The following is a 23,265-nucleotide window of genomic DNA, read 5'->3' as shown; positions in this document are numbered from 1 at the left end:
AGGGAGTTAGTCCTTCCTGGAGCCCCAAAATCATTACACTGTCTCATTTATTTAAGCCTTCGCCGTCCACTCGCTTGGGAGATTGAGGCCTGATCAGCTTGCAATAACTTAGGGTTATTGAACCGGGGTTTCGATACCGGGCGCGCTCTGCATTCCGCGCCTGCGCAGACAGGTCCGCGCCTGCGCACACTCCGGTCTGGCAGTGCCAGAAAGCGGTCTCGACCCGTGTCGAATACTACGACCCGGTCAAAGGCATCCGAGGAAATGGGGGCTCGGAGAGGAAATGCGGCCCGCAGCTGTTCAAGGGGGAGGTTGCTCTGGTCACGCACAAGGCCCCGGCAGGGACAGGAGCCGGAGCTGTGTGTGGAGCAGCAGAGACGTGGCCTGGCCTCCAGCAGCCACAGCTGGGCGGGGTGGGGCTCCTCCAGACTTCCCCATGGAGTTGCAGTATGAGTCGGCATGCCCACCGCTGGGTCCACACCCAAAAGAACCGCCAGCTGGGCTCAGACAGACCTGCACGCGGGCTCACCCCGCCGGAGGCCGGCTCTGTCTGCGCACACAGGGGGACAGGCACGGAGCACATCAGTCACCAAAGCACCATGGGAGACAGGAGGTTCCCACAGGGCTCGGTCACAGCAACGGGAAGCAGAATGCCGTCTGCCTGGGGCTCAGGGAAGGGACAGCCGGTGCGTGTTTAATGCGGATGGTTTCAGTTTGAGGAGAGGAGAAGTTCTGGTCGAAGGTGGTGACAGCTGCGTGACAACACAAATGTGCTTCATGTCACTGAACTGTGTGACATAGTCAGTGTGGTGAATTCTATGCTGTGTGTACTGTAGCGCAATTCACACATGCGGGGGTGAGGATACAGAGACAGAGAACCAAAGCTCTGCAAGGTAATCTACAAACATTTTTTTTTGAGACAGAATCTCCCTACATAGCCCAGGGGGCCTCTAACTCAGTGATCCTCCTGCCTCAGCCTCCCGGGCACTGGGATGACAAGCGTGTGCTACCACACCCGGCTTTATCTATGAATGTAATATAATGCCCTAAATAAACAACATGAAGGTTTCATTCCTTTTTTTTGTTTGTTTTGTTTTGTTTCTGGTACTGGGAATCGAACTCACAACCTTGCACTTGCCAGGCAGGCACTGTGCCGCTGAGCTAAATCCCCAGCCCAACATGAAGGTTTCAGAGGAAGGAGGACAGGCTGAGATTAAGGCACATCAGGGAAATTAAGTAAGTTACAAAACCAGGGAAATTAAGTAAGTTACAGAACCAGGAAAAGTGTGAACAGCGAGAGCGCCGTGGGGAGGCTGGGCCAAGCACGGGACAGATCTCGACAGGGCCGCAGGGCCAGGGCTGGGCCAGAGGGCATAGAAACAGACCCAGGTGGCATCTTAACCCGGAAGGGGAGGACTGAATTATAACCACTGACGCTGGCACACCTGGGAGCTGTCGGAAATAAGACACGGCCAGACCCACACCTCACACCTGTGCGAAATAAGCTGGGAAGCAGGCAAGCATGTGCATGAAGACGGATGAAGGCGCTAAAGGATGGCGGCGGGGGGAGGGCTCTCTGTGACTGCGGGGCCAGACAGGGCCTCCCGAGAGAGACACGAAGGGTACAAGACGCGTGGGTTGATGAGCACTTCCCTGGGCAGGGGTGTAGCTCGGGAGTGGACGATTTGCCTGGCAGGCACCAGGCTCTAGGCTCTAGGCTCCAACCCCAGCACCTCAACCCTCTCACAAAAAAAACCAAAAAACAATTTCCTGTGAGACAAAATCTTCCACACGCAGTCAAAGATAATCTGGGGGAAAGTATTCCAACACCTATCGCAAAGAATTAATGTGTCCAGCGCTGACAAACAGGCAGCAGAAAAATGGACACGAGGTACAGCCAGTCTGCAGAAAATGCAAAACCCAAGCAGATCTGAAACCTGGGAAAGATGATCAACCTGCACTTACAAGGAGCAAAATGCCAGTTCCACTCGCCCCAAAAGGTCCTGTTCCCCAACAGAGCACAGTCACAGTGTGCCGGGACAGGGAGACAGCTTCGCCCACCGGGGACGGGCGTGGGGGGCAGCCTGACTATGCCCAGTGACTGCAGCTCCACCCCCAGATGGTCTCCTCCTCCCACAAGGAAGGACCGTGCAAGGGTGGCTTCCTACAGCACCGTTTTCATGCTCCCAGAAAAGGGCTGGAGGGCCCTCCGGGCACCCTACCAAGGAGGGCCACAGGGCGGGGACGTGAGGAGCCCTAAGCTCACCAGCCAGCTCCCTATTTGGGTACTGGACAGAAGGAAGTGGGTGGCAGCGCTGGCCAGCTGTCCCTCACCATCTGGAATACCTGAGGAAATCAGCTTACAGGAGGAAGCGTTTCCTTAGGCTCATGATGTCAGCAGCTGCAGTCCATGGTCACTGCAGAAAGCCCAGCAGGGGAGAGAGCGGCTTACCTCACGGCAGCTAGGAAGCAGAGACAGAGTCCAAGAGGATGGGGCTGGGGACGAGGAGTCACGCCAGGGCCACGCCCCTGCTCACGACCTTCAAGAAGCCCCTCATATTGTGAATCACAGCGTAACCCGGGGATGAAGGCAGAGCCTACTGGATCCGGGCAACTTCCCAAAGCCTCTCTGTTTGTCGAGGAGGCCTTGGGAATGTCTGAGATCCAAAGCATAACAGGAAGAGGAGAAAAAGACAGAAATTCACCCCGAACAACAGCACCAGAAAGGCCAGGATGCCACCTCCTGGAGAGGGGCCGCCTGGGGGCCCACTGTCTCCCAGAGCCCCGCACCCTTGCCCTGACCCATCTCTAAGCCACTCGCAGTGTAATCCGTCTCCGCTCACCCTCATCACCTGACCTGCCCAGCGCACCCAGCACCCAGCACCCAGCAGCTGGTCACCGGCCCCCAGGGCCTGGCTCCTCCTCCAAAGCTCACTGAGCCCTGGCGGGATCAGCACGGTGGGGCAGGGGAGCCTGAGAGTCCACGACTCCTGCTCCATGAACCTGCAGGAGTGGGGTCCCCGGGACCAGGCACCCACAAAGGTGGCCCTGTCCTGGAGACCAGCAAGGGGCCGAGGGCCATGTCAGGTGCAGGTAGTTTGAGAAATGACGGATTAGGGGAGCCCACCCTGGCTGAGGACACTGCCCTGATCTGGGGTCGCCGTGCATGGGCAGGAGATGGGCCCACGGGTTCCCCAGCGACCTGACTTCATCCTCACACCGTGACAAATGAGGAAACCAAGAAATGGAGCCTAGCGGCAAGACAGGGCAGCCCCGCTCCTGCCGGGACCCAGGGCTCCCACAAGGGGCTCTCGGCACCACAATCTCACGCCAGTGCAAGCCTGGATCGGCACAAAGAAGCACAAGACCCCAGCTCACGCTCACGCCAGGGCAGGCCCTGAAGGACACACACTGCTCTCCTTCAGGCAGTCTCTGGTCAGGGTCACCGTCTTTATGCACAGCCCTCCGTGGCTGGGCCCCGCCGCTCACCCAGCGGACCCTCAGTCTCCCCGTGCACACCCTTCTGCTCCCTGCTGTGGACCAGGGCCCTCCCTGCTTCCTCCCACCAGCCACAAGCGGCCCTCCTCCAGGAAGTCCTCCTGGCTCCAGACTCTCCGGCTGCATCAGCCCTGGGGCATCGGTGATCCAAAAGAGGCACCTGCTGCTACCGCTGCACAGCTGCCCCCTCCTCCGGGTGCACCCACGAGCCCACGCATGCGGGCCACACCTGCACCCCGCCCATCACCAGCCCCCCGCAGGGACAGCGCCCAGGTAACTGCAGGACAAATCACTGCGGCCCTGAGACTTGGAGATGGGCGGCCTGGGGCACAGACTCCAGGGACACAGAGGGAGTCAGGATGGGGACAAAGGCCACCAGCGGGGAGACAGGAGACAGAGATGGCACCCTGACACCCCACAGGGCCACGCCCTCTGGCCCGTCCCGAGCCAGAAAACGTCCCCTCACTCTAGACAATGGCCCAACATCCTGCCACCAAGAAATAAGGGCAGCAGCTCTGGGTGACAACTGCAGGACCAGCTGTAAGCTGTGATGGCTCCCACAGAGGACAGCCTGAGTCTCGCTGGCCTTAAGAAGTTAAGCACTGAGCCAGGTGTGGTGGCACAGGCCTGTCATCCCAGCACTCAGGAGGCTGAAGCAGGAGGATCCCTGCGAGTTCAGGGCCAACCTGAAATACACACAGCGGCTTGTCTCAAAAACACTAAAACAAAATTTTTTAAAAAAGAAATGAAGGCATAAAACAATTTCTAAAGCAAACACAGTGGGAAGAACTTTTTATGACTAAAGGACCCCTCTGCCCTCTGGCCGTGCGTTCGGTAAACAGCCTCAGGTGGCTTCGGAGGATGACATCTGTCACCGCCCAGGGAGAGGGCGGCAAGACACAGCTGGGACCCCGCAGGGGAGCCTGTACTGCCAGGGCTGCAGAGGCGATGGACACCCAAACCTGTGTCTCCTTCCGCTTCACAAAGGGGGCAGAACCCAGGAGCACAGGCTCTCTGGTGGCGGGGGGTGGGGGCCTGAGCGGTGGGGTGCGCTCGTCTCCCCCTTCAGAGCACTGCGGGTCTCATTCCACAGAGCTGAGTTCACACAGGAAGTGCAGGCGGCTGGTGATTCCGCACAGGGAGGTTTTAATTCTTAAAAACTAATCTGCAAGGGCCGGGGATAGAACTCAGGGGCACAGGGCCTGCCCGGCAAGTGCAAGGCTGTGAGTTCGATTCCTGGTACCAAAAAAAAAAAAAAATTAACCTGCAAAGCACACTTTGAAAGTGCCAGTGAGGACTGCATCTCGAATAATTCTGCCCGGCCCCATGCAGAATACTCCAGCACCCCTGCCCTGCCAGCCCGCAACCCAGGTGAGGAGGGCAGTCAGTTTCCAGCATGCCTCTCTGCGGGCAGCACAGGTGCGCGGCGGAGTTCACCCCACACCTCTCCCCAGCGCCGCCAGCACACATGCTCGTGCACACACAGTCGTACACACACACACACACACACACACACACACCCCTCCCCTGGCTCACGCCCCAGCCGCTGGCTCACTCTGTCAGGTCAGGCCTGAATGTAGCCTCTGCTGATGAGCACGGCGCTCACAAGGCCGCTCTGGCCGCTGCGCCCACACGGCTGCCGGAATTGGCTTTCGGCAGCAGCTCCTGTTTCCCGTCTCAGGTATCACTCTCCATCCAGAGCTCCGGGCTGCACGAACCCCATCTCCTCCAGGGGTCCTCACCCTCCCGGCCTGCAGCTGAGGGCGGCTGCGGGGACAAGCTCTGCATACCCCAAGCCAAGACCGAAACCACCGACGAGCCAGGGTCAGGCAGCCAGCAGATCAGAGCAAATCAAACCCACGGCCCTCGCTGCCTGGCTCACGACAGAGAGGAGGCAACTGGTGGGCGCCGGCAGGACCCACTGGCGCCATCCACTGCTGGGTCCTTCGGCACAAAGGCCAAGCTGCAAACCAACAGGATGAGGCAGCCGCTGCCAACCGCTGATGCAGAAAACACGCAACTAACCAGGACCTACTTCCTTCCGCCCCCTCTGAACGCAAGCTCTACACACAGCAAAAGAGGAAAACAAAAACAAAATGAAATCTAACCAGGAATACTGGTATACGCCTGTCATTCCAGTGACCCAGGTGGCTGAGGCAGGAGGATCGCCAAGTTTGAGTCCAGGCGGGGCAACATAGTGCGACACTGCCTCAGAATAAAATAAAAACCGTTGGGGATGTAGCTTAGCGTTCTGAGTTCAGGCCCCGGTATCACAGAAAAACAAAAAAGTAAGACAAAACAGAAAAGAAAGCTGCACTGTATAGAAAGTTGGCCAGAACAGTAACTTACAAATAAAACTGCACTTGTTTTTGTCCTAATTAAAACCTTCCCAGAAAATCACCTGAAACAAAAGAGAGAGAGAGAGATTGCTGGAGCTCACCACATCATCTCGTGCCCGCAAGCCTTTGGGCAGCAGACCTCGTCCTCTTCAGGAAAACTCAGCCCCTGGAACGCGGAGGTGAAACAGATTCTCTCCCCAGCAGCCTCACTCTGGGTGGCCGCCGCCGCTGGCGCATTCAGCCCTGCCCCAAGCCGGCTCGGCACTGGCACTGTCGAGGCCGGGGGCTGCTCCCCTCACCTCCCTCAGCACCTGGCCGCCCGGAGCCCAAAGGCAGGGCAGTGGCCTCCCAGACAGAGCAGGACGCAGGGACGCAGCGACGCAGGGACGCAGGCACGGAGACCTGGCTCAACCAGACCAACAGGTCGGCAGAGACAGAGCGGGTGGCGCCGTCCTGGAAGCAGAGGCCTGTTTGTTCTGAGCCATCAAGGCTCCACCAAGGGGTGCAGCTCTCAGTGACCAGAGGGGAGAGAGCTCCCAGTGACAAAGGAATGCTGCCCCAGGGCCTCGACTCCAAATTCCCCTGCCCTGGCCCTGAGAAGGGAGGACACAGGGACCAGGCCAAGTGCATACACCCAGGAGCCCTGGCCACTTGCCGACACCCACAGGTGACAGTGACTAGCTGACTCCTGGCTTCACAGTCTGGTTCTGCAGGAAGGCCAGATGGCACCTGTTGTCAGGCCACACACACCTGTGGAAGCCAACACCTGTCTGCCTCCTAAGTGCAATTTAACCAAACACAGCTCGAGCGGCCCTCACCAGGGCCCAGAGCCGGGCACGGCCAGCGTGTCCTGGAGCCCTTCTGTTCAGCAGCAGCGACCAGCCAGGCCACCAACGATCCCCCTCATGGTGCTGATCTGAACACAGACTACTAACGCCGGCGAGGGGCCCACAAAGGGGATTCCAAGGAGGGAAACTGTCCTGACTCGCTGGCCCACAGGCACCTGTGCTTCCAGGTGCCCACTCGCCCACTCAGCCCCCTGGGTGGGTGAGAGGGTGGCCGGGTAGGGACGGGCGCTAGGTTTAAGGCTGGGATTGCAAGTCCCAGCTCAGGCTAATCGTGGCACCGGGGACAGGTGATGTCCCACCCTGCACCTGCCAGACCAGGTGGGTCATCGCCTGTGGGGGACACCCAGGATAAGTTCGAGCAGGACCAGTGAGAGAAGCTAGTCCCCTGGTGGCCAGGGTCAGGGGATGACTGGTTAGGGTCAGAGGTACCACACAGAAGGAGGGCTTCCCACAGCTGTCCAGGCGCTGCCCTCTGTGAAGGATGAGCTTCCTCTGAGGGTGCCCATTTTCTCTCAGAACTCAGAACCTTCCTTCCCCTGGGCCCAGAACAAGGGGAACCTCACTTCTCCAGAGGCACAGCCAACCACAGGCTACAACATGAGGGTCACACAGATAGGGGGCCTTTCATGACCTGGGAAACCAAAACAGGAAGAGACATCTACCTGCAAAAGCAGCTGAGCTGCTAGGCATAGTGGTACAGGTCTGTAATTCCGGCACTCTGGGAGGCTGAGGCAGGAAGATCGCAAATTCAAGCTCAGCCTGGGCAACTTAGTGACTCTATGAGACCCTGCCTCAAAATGAATCATAGAAAAGGGCTAGGGAAGTAGCTGAGTGTGAAGGGGGTGGATTCAATCTCCAGGATCAAAGGGGGGAAAAGCAGCCAAGCTGAACCCTGCCCCATTGCCAATTTCCTGAATCACTCTGGGAGACAGCCTCTCCCCTCAGCTTGGCGATGCCCCATCTCTATCTCTGTCTTCCAAACCCGCCCCATGCCAAGCCCCTTGCGGAGCCTGCGCCTGGCTCCGTGTCCCTGGAGTAGGGGCTGCTGTCCCGGCCGGGTGTGGCAGATGCTGGGGTTAGGGTGCAGCTTCCCACCTCTCCCTCCCTGCCTGTGGGCAGCTGACCCTGTGGGCGCAGGAGGGGCACAAAAAACACTGTACCCACGCCACGCCACACTGGGAGGGGGCAAATGAGCCTGGGCTGCTCAGGACTTCCCAGACTCGGGGCAGAGTGCCGCCTGCTGCAGAGAGGGGTGGCCTCACTGCCGCCCCCACGCTGATCCCGACACTCCTGCACTTCCAGGGCCTCTGCTTCACAGCAGTGCAGTCTCCAGAGGGCCCCGGCCAGCTGCAGCCTCCCTCTGTGCCCCGGATCTCCTGTCCTGTGCCATCCTGAGACCAAGCTCCAAGGTTCACCCTGGACATCTGCACCCCATACTTCCCGCCCCGGTGGGGCAACGCCCCCTGAGGTCCTCCCCACCCACAGGGACGCCCCGTCATCTGCCCAGGGCCCAGCTCCAGCCCAGCTGTCTCCTGGCCATCGGCCAGTCCCCGCTACCCTGTGCAACCCAGCCCACGCAGCCCCGAACACACCTGCCTCCCGCACGCTGGAGCTTTCACACCTGCCCTGGCCTGGTCTCTGTGCCCGGCTCCTACCCACCTACATCCCAGTCTGACTAGACCCTCGGCCGGAGGAGCGGGAGGACCCGGGCCCTCGGGACAAGCTGCCTAGGTAGGACAGCATGGCACTGGCCAGAGGAAGGTGGACCCACAGAAGGCAAGGGATGGACAGCCAAGACGCGGGGAGTGGGGCCTTGGGGTACAGGAGGCTGGAGAGCCAGCGGGTAGACAGTGGGAACCATCGAGGACCCAGGTCTAGCTCCAAAGGAGAGCTTACAGGTGCGCATTACACGAACAGTAACTCAACAAGCACACAACAGAGGGCTACACTGGACCCACGAAGGCAGCAAGTCAGGCCCGAGGGCTGTGACTCAGCCGCTTCTGTGCACCTGAGCTCCAAAACGTGAAGAGGACAGAAAGATGCGTCCGCAAGTCTCTCCTACAAGCCTGCGCCGCCGCACGAGTGATGCGCCCGCCCTCCCTGAGCCCCGGGTGGGCACAAGAGGATTGCATCTGCCCACATGCAGAGCATGCTCAGCACTGACAGGCCTCCACGGACAGAGGGCTCTCTGGACAGCTGAACCCACGTCCTGAGGGTCACCCGCAGGGACGAGGTCTCACTCCCCCGAGGCCAAGGAGAAAGAACCAGGCAGGGGAGACCCCAGGCTCAGCAGCCGCGAAGTAGGAATCTACATTTCTGCACGACTCTCCCTCCTGCTACCGGGAAAGACGCTGCAGTCAAGGACCAGAGTTAGCGAGGTTCCAGCGCCACTTACGCAATCACTTAATTCCCAAGCATTTGAGAGCGGTGCAGATAAAATCAATTCCTTTTGTGTTTTTGTTCAAATGCTTTTTTGAAAACCCACACGGAGATAGTTCTAATATAGGTTACGCTGGTGAAAAAAAAAATAATCACGGAGTGGGGTTTCTAGCTTCTAATTATACAGAATTAGGACAAAATATTCACGTAAGGGATTCTGAAATACTTTATAAATAGGTCATAACCGCCTCTCCATGCCAAAATTCTTTACACCCAAAGTGAACTTCTCTGTCTGGAGGAATGGGTTGCAGGACAGAGACTCAGGCGGCTTCCCAGGCTCCGCCGTCCTGGAGGCGTAGGGTGTAGGACTGGCCAAGCTTGACGCTCAAGTTTTTGGAAGCCAGCTGCGGGCTCATTCAGTCCCTGGAAGCCACAGCACGGAGACCCCAGACTGAGCGCCGCTCTGCCACTGCGCTCTGCAGAAGCAGCTCCCCCCGGCCGGCCGGGTGCAGTCGGCAAGCGTAAACACCGCACGGAGAAGCGGAACACAGCCTGGCCCAGCCGTGAACACAGCAGCCCAGCCCAGAGCAGCCGGGGGAGTGAGTATCTCCATCGCTGTGCATCGGGGCAGGCAATTCACTGAGCTATTTTTAATGCTACAATTAAATAGTCGATTATCTAAACTGCACACGCCCAGATTACAGGAACAACATTTATTTGTCAATTAAGTCAGCCAGGGCGGCAGCAGTGGGAGCGGGGCTGGTTTCCCCCTGGGACGTCATCCTACCCAGGATGCCATCCTACCCAGGACTCGCCCACCTGCTGCATGGCCCAGGCCCCGTGTGGCCACGTCTTGGGGACAGGATGTGGACACAGGTGGGTGGCATCAAGGGGTCGCAGTGTGACATCTGACATCACAGCCGAGGACACAGGAAGAGTGGAGGCCCCTGCAGCTGGGGGTGGGGACAGGCACATCTGTCCTCAAGAGCGGGGCTGGCCCCAGTGTCCACTGGACACTTCCGGACTGTCCCCAGGTAGGGGCAGAGTGCAGAGGATGGCGCACAGACCTCTCTGAGGGACGCAGCCCAACTGTCTGCACCCCCACTGCTTTGCTCAGGTAGCTTTGTGGTCTAAACCAACAAGCCACTGGTTTCTGAGATGGGGAGGTGACAATCCCACACTGGATGCCAGCAAGATGGGGAACACACAGGGAGGACAGCTCCGGCTCGCTGACCTCTGGCACCGGCTCTCACTGCTGCCAGCCCTGTGGATCTCCTCTCTGGTCCCCAAAGAACCACCAAAGGGAAGGTGGCCCAGGTCCACCCCCGGGGGCCCAGGAGTGAGAACCCGCGAGAACTCAGCTCCGGCCTTGTGAAAAGCACGAACTGGAGAGCGGGCCCGGGGAGAGGACCAGGGTGTGGGCCCTGCAGAAAGCCGGGCAGGGACCTCTCCATGCCCACTTTCTCCGCCGCGAAGTAGGGGGCACACGGTCTGCTACAGGGAGACGACAGCCGCCCCCACACCTTCCCTGGCCCCTAGCAGGTGGTACAGTAGGGGACTCAGCCCTCACCCCTGCAGCCTTCCCCAGGCCTGCACCACCCCATCTGCCTTCGGGCCGCCCGAGTCAGAGACCCTGGCACCCAGGGCCCCCCGCACCCCGGGCTCCTCCACTCCTCCACCCCTCCCCGACCCAGGGCTCACTTCCTGGAAGGAGGCTCCATGGCTCTCAAGAGATGAAGTGAGAAGGGACAGGCTCCCTCCTGGAGCCCCGCCAGCTGGGTCCCACTCCAGCCTGCAAGCCGCAGGTGCTGCTCCCCTGGGTCCTGCCCGGGGAAGCGCTGCGACTTTGGCCCCTGCCGGCACACCAGCCACCAGGTGTGAGGTCAGTTCCTCCTCACCCAGGACATCTCGAGCATTTATGGACGCTCGGCAGTCACTCACCTCACTTTCGAGGGGTGGGAGGAGGCACTGGGTGAACCTTGGGTCACCAACCCCAGGTCACATGGCACGGCACTGCCTGAGAACAGTACAGCCTAGGCTCCAGCCGGCCTGGGCCACAATGGGCACTGCCCAGCCCTGTTCAACTCCAGTGCCCTCAGATTTCTCCAGCCCTGCTGGGACTGCCCAGGTTGGGCCGAGTGACGGAACTGCGGGCTGGAGGGAGCCTGATGACCGCACGACACCGCACCACACCGCAGGAGCCGGGTGAGGGGAGACGAAGGCTGGAGGGACCCGCGGGAGCCCTGGGCGGGAGGCCAGAGGGAACGCAGCCACCGCCCAGGTCCTGTGGCAGCAGCGGCTACGGGCTGCAGGAGGTCAGAGGTGCCCAGCGTGGCTAGGCAAAGGCCACTGTCCCCTTCCTGGCCTGTGTGATGGCCGGGCCCACCTCACCACCCACTGGCATTGCAGGACCAGGGCACTGGGCCATCACCGCCCCTAGAGCCCACGGCCTGCCTGCTATCAACACAGCCAGCTGCCCCACAAGGCTGTGACCCCGCCCCACCCGCTGGGTCCCCAGCCGCAAGGCTTCAACCCAAAGGGCACCAGATGCATGGGCTTCTGCGGTATCCCCTGCCAAATGCAGGCTCCTTACAGGCCCAGAACAGGTGTCAGCACTGGGCCCCCACCTGTATACCCTGTCCTCCCAGGTTGGGGCCGCTGGGGGTCACCCAGCCCAGGCCATCTTGAGTCTAGATGTCCAAGCTGTCCACCCAGGAGGTGCCTGTTGGACACCACCCGCTACATCTCGTCCTGGCCCCCAACCCTGCAGCCTCAGGGGGGTCCCTGCAGGGCGGAGGTCCACCCACCTGCCCCACCCTGGTGCCCAAGCGTTGGCAGCTGACTCATTTCCTTCCGCAAAACAGACTCCAAGGCAGCAAAGTCACACATATGCTGCCCCTGCTGCTGGCTAGGCTGGGCCCCAAGGACCGGTCACGGGCTCTAGGATGTGTCTTTAAATTCTACTCTGGGGTGGTGGTGGGTGCTCATAATCCCAGCATTCAGGAGGCTGGAACAGGAGGATCGCTGAAAGTTCAAGGCCAGCCCGAAGTATATAGCAAGACCTTGTCTCAATAAAACAATTAAATAAATACAATCTACGCTGTCCACACCTCTGGGCGGTGCCCCTCCCTCACTCCACACTCTCACTAACCCTCCCAAGGCCAGGAGCCTCTGAGGTGATTCTCTCTCTCTCTCTCTCTCTCTCTCTCTCTCTCTCTCTCTCTCTCTCTCTCACACACACACACACACACACACACACCCCTGCATTCTTCAGCAGTGGTGTTCTCCTCCAACCAGAGCACAGCCTCCTGGTGGCCCCCGCTATCCCTATGATACCATCCACCTTGTCCCTGGCCGCCTGTCTGGCACATGGCCCCCCCGGGGCCCCTCTGTCAGACCCTGGCACAGGTGAGGGGCTGCAGAAACCTGCCTCTGGCAGGACCAAGCTGGTGGGCCAGGGTCACCCTAGACAGCCAGGTTCCCAGGCGCCTCCCCCACCCACGCCCACACACGGAAACCTCAGTGTCACTTCTTGGACAAGGACTTGTGAAATGATTCACACGTCTCGCTGTTCCCAGCAGCGGCTGGGGACGCAGATCACCATCTGGTTTGGCCCCCAGGGGCAGGTCCCTGGCTCACCACGGCCAGCCCCCTGGCAGGGCGGGCACTCAGCAGGCGCCCAGGCCCCGCCCACCCTCCCCGGGTCCCTGCATTCCCAGAGCCAGCCGGGAAACACCTCCTGTTCCACAGGCCTGTTCGGGGACTCCAGGTGGCAGGCTGCCCGCCGGGCTCTAGTTCCAAAGTCTGGCTTTGTGACGTTGAAGGTTTATGTGTTCTTTTACCGACTCAGGTTGTTTTGCAATTTTATTTCACTTTATTTATTTTATTTAATTACTTTTCGGCAGTCCTGGGGATTGAACCCAGGGCTTTCACACTGAACTGCATCCCCAGCCCTTTCTTTATTTTTTTCTGTTCAGATGTTACATCACGAAGCTGCCCAGGATGGGTTTGAACTTGTCATCCTCCTAGCTTCAGAATTTTAAATGCCAAACTGTTCACCCCAGGGGTCACAGCAAGACAGCACTGCCTGCCACTGTGGGTGGCCTCTGAGCTGCAGGCCTCGGCTCCCTCCCTGGGCTGCTGGGCAGGACAACCAAGTACTGGGGGGGTGCCGGCCACACTCACTGCGGGGCTGGTTTCCTAGCCAGGTGGGCAGGGCCACCCTGCTTGGGAAGCCCTGTGATAGTGACCGGCTTTGTTCTGGGAAGCTGGGACCCTAGACCCAGTCATGATCTGTCCAACCTGAGAAGGGGACAGGGCATCTCTAGGCCAGCGCCACCCACAGCTGCCTCTCACCACTGCACAGAACGTGCAGACTCACAAATCTCACCCTGGGAGCAGGAAGGACTAGTAGAGCCCAGCAAGGACCAGGACAGGGACACGTACTGACAGCCAGGGAGAGTGGGGAGTCCAGGGCCACCGGACCACAGCAGGTGGCCCAAATGAGGGCGCCCCACCCCAGGAAGGACCACAGGGGTGATAGCGCCGTGAGCCTTAGTGCCCACTGTGCCAAAGCCTTGCTTCAGGCCCCGGCTGGACAGAGCTCCTGGAAGCTCCACCCACTCCAGAGACACAGCCCAGGGGGCCACAGAAGCTCCATGCTTGCAAGAGCCCACGGGAGACGCAGCCAGGGCGCACCGAGCCGGGGTGCACTGGGAGCCAGCATCCCTCAGCACCATGACACCCTGTCCCAGAGAAGCTGACACATGCTGGCTGGGTCTGGAGGAACCTGGGAAAGGAGCTAACCCTAAGAAGCTGGCTCATGACCCCCAACCCCAAGAAGGCCAGGCATGGTGGCCCAAGGCCACCCCAGCCTAGCCAGGTCCACTCCCGGGTGCCGCACCCCTCCAGGGAGCTCCCCTTGACCCCCACAGCCAGGGCCTCTCTCCACTCGCCCCCATGCAGGTGTCCCTCCCACCGTGGACATCTGAGAGCACAGGGGACCTCCAGCTCTGTCCTCTGCGGGCACAGAGCAGGTCCTGGACACACATGGGAGAAGGCCCAGGGACAAGGTCAAAGACACGAGTGGGCACGAAGGCAGGACCGAGCCAGGAGCCTGGCCTCCACGGCAGAGGGGGCCACGGCGGGAAGCCAAGGTGGGCCCCCGGGACCCTGAAAGCTGCGTCCCATGGCAAGGGCAGTATGAGTGCACCCCGACACGCTGCAGAGCCGGCGCAGAGCACGCTCTCCCCACCTGCCCCCTCGGCCCAGCAGGTGTCACGCTGAGAAGCCCAGGGCTGAAGGCTGGCCCCACTGCCCGCCTCTCTTCATCGCACGAGGGACAGGAGCAGGGACAGGCGCTGTCCTGGTGTCCTCGGGCCGCTCCTTCCTCCCGCACACCCTCAGCCCGCCTCTGCGGCCCCAGCTCACCTCCCACCTCAGCAGCCCAGGCTAAGCCAGCTCTGCGCTGAACTCCAGGGCCGGGGTGGGGCCTGAAGCCCGCAGTGCAGCAACGGGAGCGGGCCGGGGGCCCGAGGCAGCAGGACGCGTGTCCACAGCCTCTTCCCACACAGCCTCTGAAAGCTCCTGGCATGAGAGACGTTTCGCTGCTCTGTGGGGCATCTCAAAGCCCCTGCTGCTAAGGTGGCACGCTCAGAGGCGGAGGGGCCCAGCCCCGGCCAAGGGCCTGAGTCAGAGATGCTGGCAGCCTTTCTTTGTCCCCCTGCCGATGAGGCCAGGTTCAAAGTGGGCCCCACCGTCGCATTTCAAAGGGCTGCCGACGCTGCCCAGCACGCAGCGGGGAAGTCCTGGCCTCCACAGTCTCTTCTCTTTCTTCCCCCCTCTCCCTCCCATCACACAGCCACCGAGCACGGCAGCAGTCCGCACCTCTCCCCAGGCTCTGCAGGGCCTGATATTTGGGGTACCAGGAACCCAGGGGCCTAGGGCAAAGAAATTAGCGCCCACACTGCACCCTGGTCCGTAAAGCTGCTTCCATAGCATTTAGGCTAACGATTCTGATGCCACTACATGGACACTGGCATCGAACGTCCTCTAGGGTCCCCTCTACCGGGATGGAAAGGCGCTGATCAGCAAAGGGAGGGGACAAGAACAGTCCACGGGGTGACGGTTCGTCATCAGGTGAGCCCTGTCCCCCACACAAGGAGGCAGCTGCAGACATGTGCAGGTGTGCATGGGTCAGTGTGCACGTTTCTTTGCTGTGACAACTGAGGGGCCCAGAGGCCACCAAGCTCCGCAGTAACGGGCACTTCTCACACCCCAGAGCAGTTTCCGCGGATTCTGATACCGCTGAGCAGGCCGAGGAACCCGGGCTCCCAAGCAGTGGCCACTGCTGGGGCTGAGCCTGGAGCTGGCGGGAGGGGCTCAGGCAGCCACGTGCCTCAGGGGCCAGAGCAGGACAGTGGGGCCAGCACGCAAAGTGGAAGTGCAGAGAAAACACCCGGGATGGCAGAAACCAGCAGGGGAAGATGCTGATCTCATGCAGAATCCACGTAACTCAGCCACGCGAGGTACAGCAGTGCTCCCTGCCCCTCCGCTGTGGTCACACACAGTGACCTCCTTCCAAAGCCTGTGGAGGGGAGCGACAGAGTGACCGGCCAGCACAGGCACTCACAGACACCCCCCGCCAGGGACCCACAGGGACAGCTCACGGTGACATGACGTGTGTGGTGAGAAGGGACCCCCCTCAGTCCCCTCCCACGCCCACACAGAGCAGGAGGACGGCATCCAAATTCTGACAGGGGAACTCCAATCGTCCACCACACGAACAGCAACGGAGCCGTCCTGGGACAGACCTGACCCTCAAGACTGGCAAGGTCACTGAAGGAAGAGGACACAGTCACAGCCGAGGGGAACTGAAGGTGACAGGATGGCTGATGTCAGGAAAGCAGGAAAGAAACGTGCACACACGGTGGACTCTGTTAACCGCAACAATGCGTCCACACTGGCGCACGAGCAGCAACTAACGCACCACACTGATGTCAGATAAAATACCGTGAGACACACCTCTGCTAGATACTCGCTACTGTTAGACACACTGTCACACACACTACTGTTACACACACTACTGCTACACACACTACTGTTACACACACTACTGTTACACACACTACTGTTACACATCCTACTGTTAGACAACAGATACACCATGAGATGCATTTTTTTTTTTTTTTTTTTTGATCTTTTTGAGACAGGGTCTCACTACCCAGTTCAGGCTGGCCTTGAGCTCACTTTGTAGCCCAGGCCGGTCTCAAACTTGCAGCGATCCTCCTGCCTCAGCCTCCCGAGTGCTGGGATTGCAGGTAGGCGCCACCACGCCCAGCAATGCAATATTGTTATATACACTACTGTTAGATATACTGCCATCAGATACGTTACTGTTAGACACACGCTGTCACATACGCCACTGTTAGACATATACTACTTCACATACATGGCAGATATAGATACATCACTGTTAAACACACTGCTGTTAGATACACTACTGTCAGAGGCACCACTGTTAGATTCAGATACACTACTGTCAGACACACTACTATTAGATACACATACACGACTGTTAGATACACTACTGTTAAATGTTAATAATAAAACAAACCATGAGCTGGGGGCCAGGGTAACATGGAAACTTTGCATCATCCTTGCAATTATTCTGTAAATCTGAAACTGTTCTAAAAACATATTAGAGGGGCTGGGGATTTAGCTCAGCGGCAAAAGCGCCTGGATGGCAAGCGCAACGTCATGAGTTCGATTCCCGGTACCGGAGAAAAACCAAAAAAAAAAAAAAATAAAAAAATAAAAAAAAAAAATAAAAATAAAAACATATTAGAGACCGGACATGGCAGTGCACCCAGCACTTGGAAGGCTGAAGCAGGAGGATCGTTGCGAGTTCCAGGCCAGCCTGGGCTACAATGTGAGCTCAAGGCCAGCCTGAACTGCATAGTGAGTCCCTGTCTCAGAAAGACAAAAATAATAAATAAATAAAAATAAAAAACACATTAGAAACGAAGCCCAGCAGCAGGGTGGCGTGGGGCAGGCTGGCTCCGGCTACCTTGAGCATCCAGAGTCCCAGACACCCCAAGGACACAGAAGGTCAAGAGCAAGGGACAGAAATAGTGGGCAGGCACAAACTCAGAGCCCCCAGCTCCACAAGCCTCCACACCCATGTAAGCCACTCACCCCCCATACACCTCCCAGGCCCTGTCCCTAGTCTCAGGCCCTGGCCTCTGGCAGGTAAAGAGACAGCCACCCACCCTGGGAGAGAGCCGGGACAACAGGCCACAGGAAGGGGAAGGCCGCAGAGACTTCCTGGATGGGACAGCACAGCAGAGAGCGGGAAAGCGAGGCTAGCAGCATGCGGCGGGGTGTTGGAGCCCTGTGCCGGTGGGAAGCAAGGCAGCTGCAGCTGCGGTGGACCCAGCCCCAGGGACCCTGGGGACCAGAATGCAGATGACCCAGCCAGGGTAGAGCAAGGTGTCCTCACTGTGCCACTGCGGGTCAGCAGAGGCAGCTCTGGACAGGAGGGAAATAGCACTGAGGACTCGTGGGGATGCCCCGGCTTAGGGGCAACAGAGGGGCAGGGATAGCAGGGCAGAGGGCGAAGGCCTCAGGGGACAGGGAGTGCAGGAAGCTGAGCAGGTGGGCATCCGTGGCAGGGCTCCCTGGCAGGGGACAGCAAGTGGCCCTGAGCAGCCACACAGTGGAAGGGAGGCCACCCCGTGGGGAGGGCAGGCAGGAACAGGCTGGGGTCCCTGGCACACCATCACTCACTCTGCACCCCAGCCTAGGACACAGCCCCGCCAGCCCAGGCCCCTGCTGCAGGGGGACAGACAGGGGCAGAGGCCCTTCCTCCCACAGGCCCTCTACCTGCAGTGGCCGTGTACGTGTGTGCACGTGTGTGCAGTGGCCGTGTACGTGTGTGCACGTGTGTGCAGTGGCTGTGTACGTGTGTGCCTGTGTTACTGGGATTGAATCTGGCCCTCCCCACTGAACTATGTCCCAGCGCTTTATTTTTATTTTCATTTTGAGACAGGGCCTTGCTAAGTCTCCAAGCTGCCTCCAACCTGCGCTCCTCCTGCCTTAGCCTCCCAGACTGTGGGGATAACAGGCGCCCGAGCCAACCTGTGGTGGCCTTACCTATCCCTGGAGGATACAGTTTCTCCCAGCTTCAGCTAAACCTGGGTCTCCTGACCCTCTGGGGGTCTGGGAGGAGCCTGTCTTACTGTTCTCAAGGGACAGGTGACAACTCATCACCAACTACAACTCACGACCAAGAGGCAGGGACCCTGGCTGGTGACAGGCGTCTCCGGGAAGTTCCAACTCCTAGTAGCCCACAATGCCCTCAACACCAGTTAAGGCTGGAACTCTGGAAACAGCTTGGCCTCCCACCAGCCCCAGCGCTGGGGCGGCCAGCACAGAGGCAGGGTGACCTCAGACTCTGGCTTCTGTGCCCCAGGCCCAGGTGACTGCCTGCAGGTGACCGAACTGAGGCCTGCAGGAGACCTCCCCGGGTCGCCCCTGCACCGGGGGCCTGGGTTGGCCTGGAGCCCCCAGCTCAGATCCACTCTGCCACCCACACAGCAGTGAGTGCTGCCTGGAAGCAGCAGCCTCCCTGGCCTGGGCACCCACATCTGAGAAAAGGGCCCAGGAAAATAAAGGCCCATGAAAAAAAGCCCAGCCAAGCACTCAGAAGGCCATCAGGCCCTAGGTGGGCCTGTCACGTCCTGCCACCACATGTCTGAGTGCAGAGAGACGTCACCTCCTGACGTTAAATGTCGCCCTGCCCTGAGTTCAAATCCCAGCTCTGCCGCAGGCACTTGGGCAAGCTGTCCACTGCTCTGTGCCTCAGTTTCCTTGCTTGGAGGGAGGCATTAAGTATTACTGAGAGGACTCTGGAGACTTCCTGCAAAGCACTCAGCTTGCTGCCTGGCGTGTGGACTGAGAGATTTCTACTATTGTTGTTATTATTATTATTATTATTTTGATAGGCTAATATTTCCTGTGTAACCGCGGGGGACTTTAATCACAGGCTTAAGCATAATCACTACCCTGCTCATAACTCCCATGCCAAGCAATCCTAACAATGGCCTTTGACGGGGAATGTTATTAGTAATGAGTGACAGCCGACGTCCCCGCCCTTCCCTTCCGGACGGCCACGTGCTGACGCCAAAGTGAGAGGCACAGCGTTCTCCAGTTAGGGGGACCCTGGCTCTCCTCCTCCCTGCCCACTGGACAAGGAGTCAGAGGGCCTGCCTGCGCCTTCTCCAGGTCACCGCCACTCCGAACAGGTGCCCGCTGCCCTGGGGACAAGGAGTCAGAGGGCCTGCCTGCGCCTTCTCCAGGTCACCGCCACTCCAAACAGGTGCCCGCTGCCCTGGGCCCCACCTGCCTGGGCTGGTGACCATCCAGTCCCCTCCAGGGAGCCAGGCTCTGCCCACACCAGCCAGCTGGTACTGACTGCTCAGGTCTTGAACTTTCACCCCCTTGACAAGAGTGCCAAGGAAAAGGCAGATCTGAAAACACCAAAGTGCCACAGGGCCCCTGCCTTGGTTACTGCTCTCTCGTTGCTGGGACAACACACCCAAGGCCCAAAATTAAGGAAGGAGAGGTTTATTTAGCTTACAGTTCATGGAGGTTTCAGTCCATACTCGGCTGGCTCCGAGGCAGAGTGGCACATGGCAGAGGGCAAACATTCATGACGGCAGAAAACAGCAAAGGCAACAAGCAAAAGGGAGGAGCAGCAGCAAACGGCCTCTCTCCTTCCCTTACGCTGTATGCAAACTACCCACCCCAGGGCGGGTGTAGCGCTCACATCCATAATTCCAACATTGGACCGTGAATCAATCATGAACTCTATAAGCCCGCGTCATGACTGTATGTGGCTTTGGGGGGACACCCATACACAAACCATAACGTCCCACCCCTGGCTCCCCAGACTCATGCCCATCCCTGTGGCATTTCTGGTGGTTACAGCTCCCACGGCTTCTTCTCAGGCCCCTCCTTGCAGCTTTCCTCAGACAATCCACACGCCTGGCTTTTCCAAACTTCTGAGGTCCCCACCGCACCTTTCACGGCACACTCACAGCTTCACACACTGCCCTCTCAGGGGCACACTGCCTGGCCTCCCAGGCCTTCTGAAATCGAGATGGAAGCCTTTTTAACCTCAGAACTCTTGCATTCTGTATGTACCTAAAACCAGCGCCACGTGGATGATGCCAAGGTCTGCGGCCAAGCCATAACATACATCATCTGGAGTCCAACAACCAATGCAGTCCTTCTTCCCAGCAGAAACCTCCCAAGCCCGGTCTTTATTGGCAGGATTTCTATCAGCCTTCTGGTCTTCTGAGCTCTGACCAGAATCTCCCATATAGAACAGCTGAAGGTGTTCCAGCTCTACTCTTTCTGGCAACATCTCTGAACCTTACCGAACTCTTCCCACAAGCCATTCCCAAAGGCTCTTGAACCACATGGTCAGATACAGTCACAGCAACGACCCCACTCCACTCGTACCAAATTCTGTGTTGGTTACTTTTCTCTCGTTGCTGAGACAAAATACCCAACACCTAAAACCAAGGAAGGAAAGGTTTACTTAGCTTACAGTTCATGGAGGTTTCCTTCAATACTCAGCTGGCTCCAAGGCAGAGCAGCACATGGCAGAGGGCAGCAGTTCATGGCGGCAGAAAACAGCAAAAGCAGCAAGAGCAAAAGGGAGGAGAAAAAGGGAGGAGCAGCGGCAAGCAGCCTCTTTCCCTCCCTTAGTTGTATGCAAACTACCTGCCCCAGGGCAGGTGTAGCACTCACTTCCATAATTCCAACATTAGACCGTGAATCAATCATAAACTCTAAAAGCCCTGCCATGACTGCATGTGGCTTTGGGGGGACACCCAGACACGAACTGTAACAGCCCCCAAACTGGTTTATAGGTGGCCCAACCAAAGGCCTTCCCTCTGCTGCCGTGGGAGCGGCCACCCTGCCGAGGTGACTTCCCAGAAGGCAGAAGCTCTGATCACATCTGTATTCCATCTATTACTCCCTCCTCCTGGCACATCTCAGCTCCCTGGATTCTTTACTAATTTGCCTCGGCTAGGGGATGCTTTGTGCCACATACCCAACACTGTCAGCAGCTGCCACTGGGCAGCACCACACACCAGGCTTTCCACAGAAGTGGGGTCCCTGACTGCTACCAGGTCCAGCAGCACCCTCCAGGCCTGTCCTGCAAGGGAGGAGGCAGAAACTCGGAGGAGGGGTGACCGGGCACAGCCAGGCACCAGTGTCTCCCTGGCACTACACGGCACTCTCCACCACGGCCACAGGAAGGAGCCCTGTCCTGACACTCACAGACAGCAAACACCAGAGACCAAAGGTCACACAGGGAAACCTGCCCAGCTTCCCTGGAGGGGGAGGGCCTGTCCCACAGAATGAGCCTCAGGCCACAGCCTCCAGAGCGGGCACCCTACTGCTGCCCACAGCTCAGCAGACCCTGCTTCCAGGGAGACACACCGTGACAGTGAAGTGGGAGGAGCTGGAAGGGCCCCCCACGTGTACCCCCAGGGATGATATGACCACTAACACAGGCCACACTGCAGGGACCTCAGGCCCTCAGGTCTCCCTGTGTGGACTCCATGCAGACCTGGGCACTGACATTTCTGTGACATCTCTGATACTCTCCTTACAAAGAACACTGGGCTCCCACTGGCAGTCTCACCGAATCTAATAACACTTTCTTTCCATTGTGGCTGAACCGCTAGTCTATTGTGCTACAAACACGGTGATTAGGAGACCCCGGTCTGCTCCCACCCTGCTTTCTAGGTGGGGAAGGTGAGGCCGCAAGGCCAAGGAGAGCCAGTGCCGGCACTGGTGACCAAGCGGTCAGTCCCCTGGCGTCCACTCAGGCTGGACTCTAGAGATAAGAGGGCAGCCAGGGCCGCTTGGAGAAAGGCCACCTGGTCCTTCCTCGGGAGGAGGCACAGATAAACAGGCAGCCAGGGCTGCGTGGAAACAGACTTCAACTCTGAGACTTTCCCATGCTGTTTCCAGGAAATGGCTCTCTAGTGGGTGAGAAGACGCCCCAGGGACAGGCGGGGGATGGTCACACTCCCACTGTCAGCTGTGGCGAAGCCCACAGGGCAGGGGCAGGGGCTTCCTCTCAGGCACCCGGCCTTCCGGTCACCAGGACCGAGCCTGTGTCCTCTAGGAGTCCAGTTCTGACCAGATCGCAGGGGCTCTGAAGCCCCGGGGTCACAGAGTGCTGCAGAAGGTCAGCCCCGAAGCCCAAGCAGGAGGAAGCCGCTGGGGGTGTCCAGGGGTCTCAGGCAGGAGGAAGGGGCTGGCCTACGGAGACCTGTGAGGAGTGTGGGATTTGGCCTCCCTCCCAGCACGGGGCGAGGGCACCAAGTAAGACAGGGCACACTTGCTGAACTGTGTGTCCCCAACAGGCCCCGACCACAGATGGGGCAGTGACACGGGGCTCCTCACTGAGCTCCACAGAGCAGTCACAGCCTCCAGGGAGGCCAAGGCACCACAGCCCCACAGTGCGCTCTGACCCCTGACCTGCACCCCACTCAACCCCCTTATCCTCCCTAGTTAGCCACTGAGGAAACTGAGGCACAGGAGGCTCACTGCTTTGCCCAAGGTCACAGCCCAGGTGCTACCTCCGTGCCAGCAGAGGTGACCATCTGCCAGGCCCCTGCCACCTGCCAGCTCCCCACCTGGGCCTTGCTGGGGGCACTCAAGACCTCAGAACTCTGAATCCCTCCCCTACCGCACAGGAAGGGAGGAAGGGAACCCACCCAGCAGGAGGGCTCCCCCAAACTGAACCCTCCCCACCTCTGGAAACGCGGGGGCGGCCACAACGCTGTGGGTAGACAAGGGGAGGGGGCCGCACTGAGGCCTTGGCCCCCCGGCCTGCTGCCCTCCAGCCCCCAGCCCAGGCCGCCGGCTCTCGCCCTCCTCTCCCCTGGCGGGGCACGGGTGCAGGTCCTGCCCGGGACAGGTGAGGGCCTCAGGCCGGGGCTGCCACCCTGCACCCCACCTTCTCCTGGCATGCACACACAGGCCTCGGCCGCCACACGTGCCCCGCAGAGCCCCGGGCTGACGTCCGGACAAAGGGAGGGGAGATGTGGTAGAAGGGGGTGCAGGGAGGGGCCAGCGTGCACAACTTTCGGCCGGGTCATCTCTGGGGTCAC

At 59.3% G+C, this 23,265-nt stretch overlaps 1 protein-coding gene across 2 annotated transcripts in view; it reads right to left on the bottom strand.

Moving 5' to 3' along the window:
* The window catches only part of Gramd4 (GRAM domain containing 4), a 53,121-nt gene extending 46,919 nt beyond the window's left edge, over window positions 1-6,202 (bottom strand). The window contains exon 1 of one of the 2 annotated variants that reach the window (XM_005379513.2): window positions 5,939-6,202. In XM_005379513.2, the coding sequence (XP_005379570.1) occupies window positions 5,939-5,946 (8 nt within the window). In that variant the 5' untranslated portion in view covers window positions 5,947-6,202. Of the gene's footprint in view, window positions 1-5,053; window positions 5,186-5,938 lie in introns of those variants that run through there. The other variant, XM_005379514.2, reaches the window with a different exon arrangement.
* Window positions 6,203-23,265: the final 17,063 nt, after the last annotated feature.

Source organism: Chinchilla lanigera, unplaced genomic scaffold (assembly GCF_000276665.1).
Source record: "Chinchilla lanigera isolate Chin_1 unplaced genomic scaffold, ChiLan1.0 scaffold00012, whole genome shotgun sequence".
Lineage (NCBI taxonomy): Eukaryota > Metazoa > Chordata > Mammalia > Rodentia > Chinchillidae > Chinchilla > Chinchilla lanigera.
This window is presented reverse-complemented; position numbering and strand designations above follow the sequence as displayed.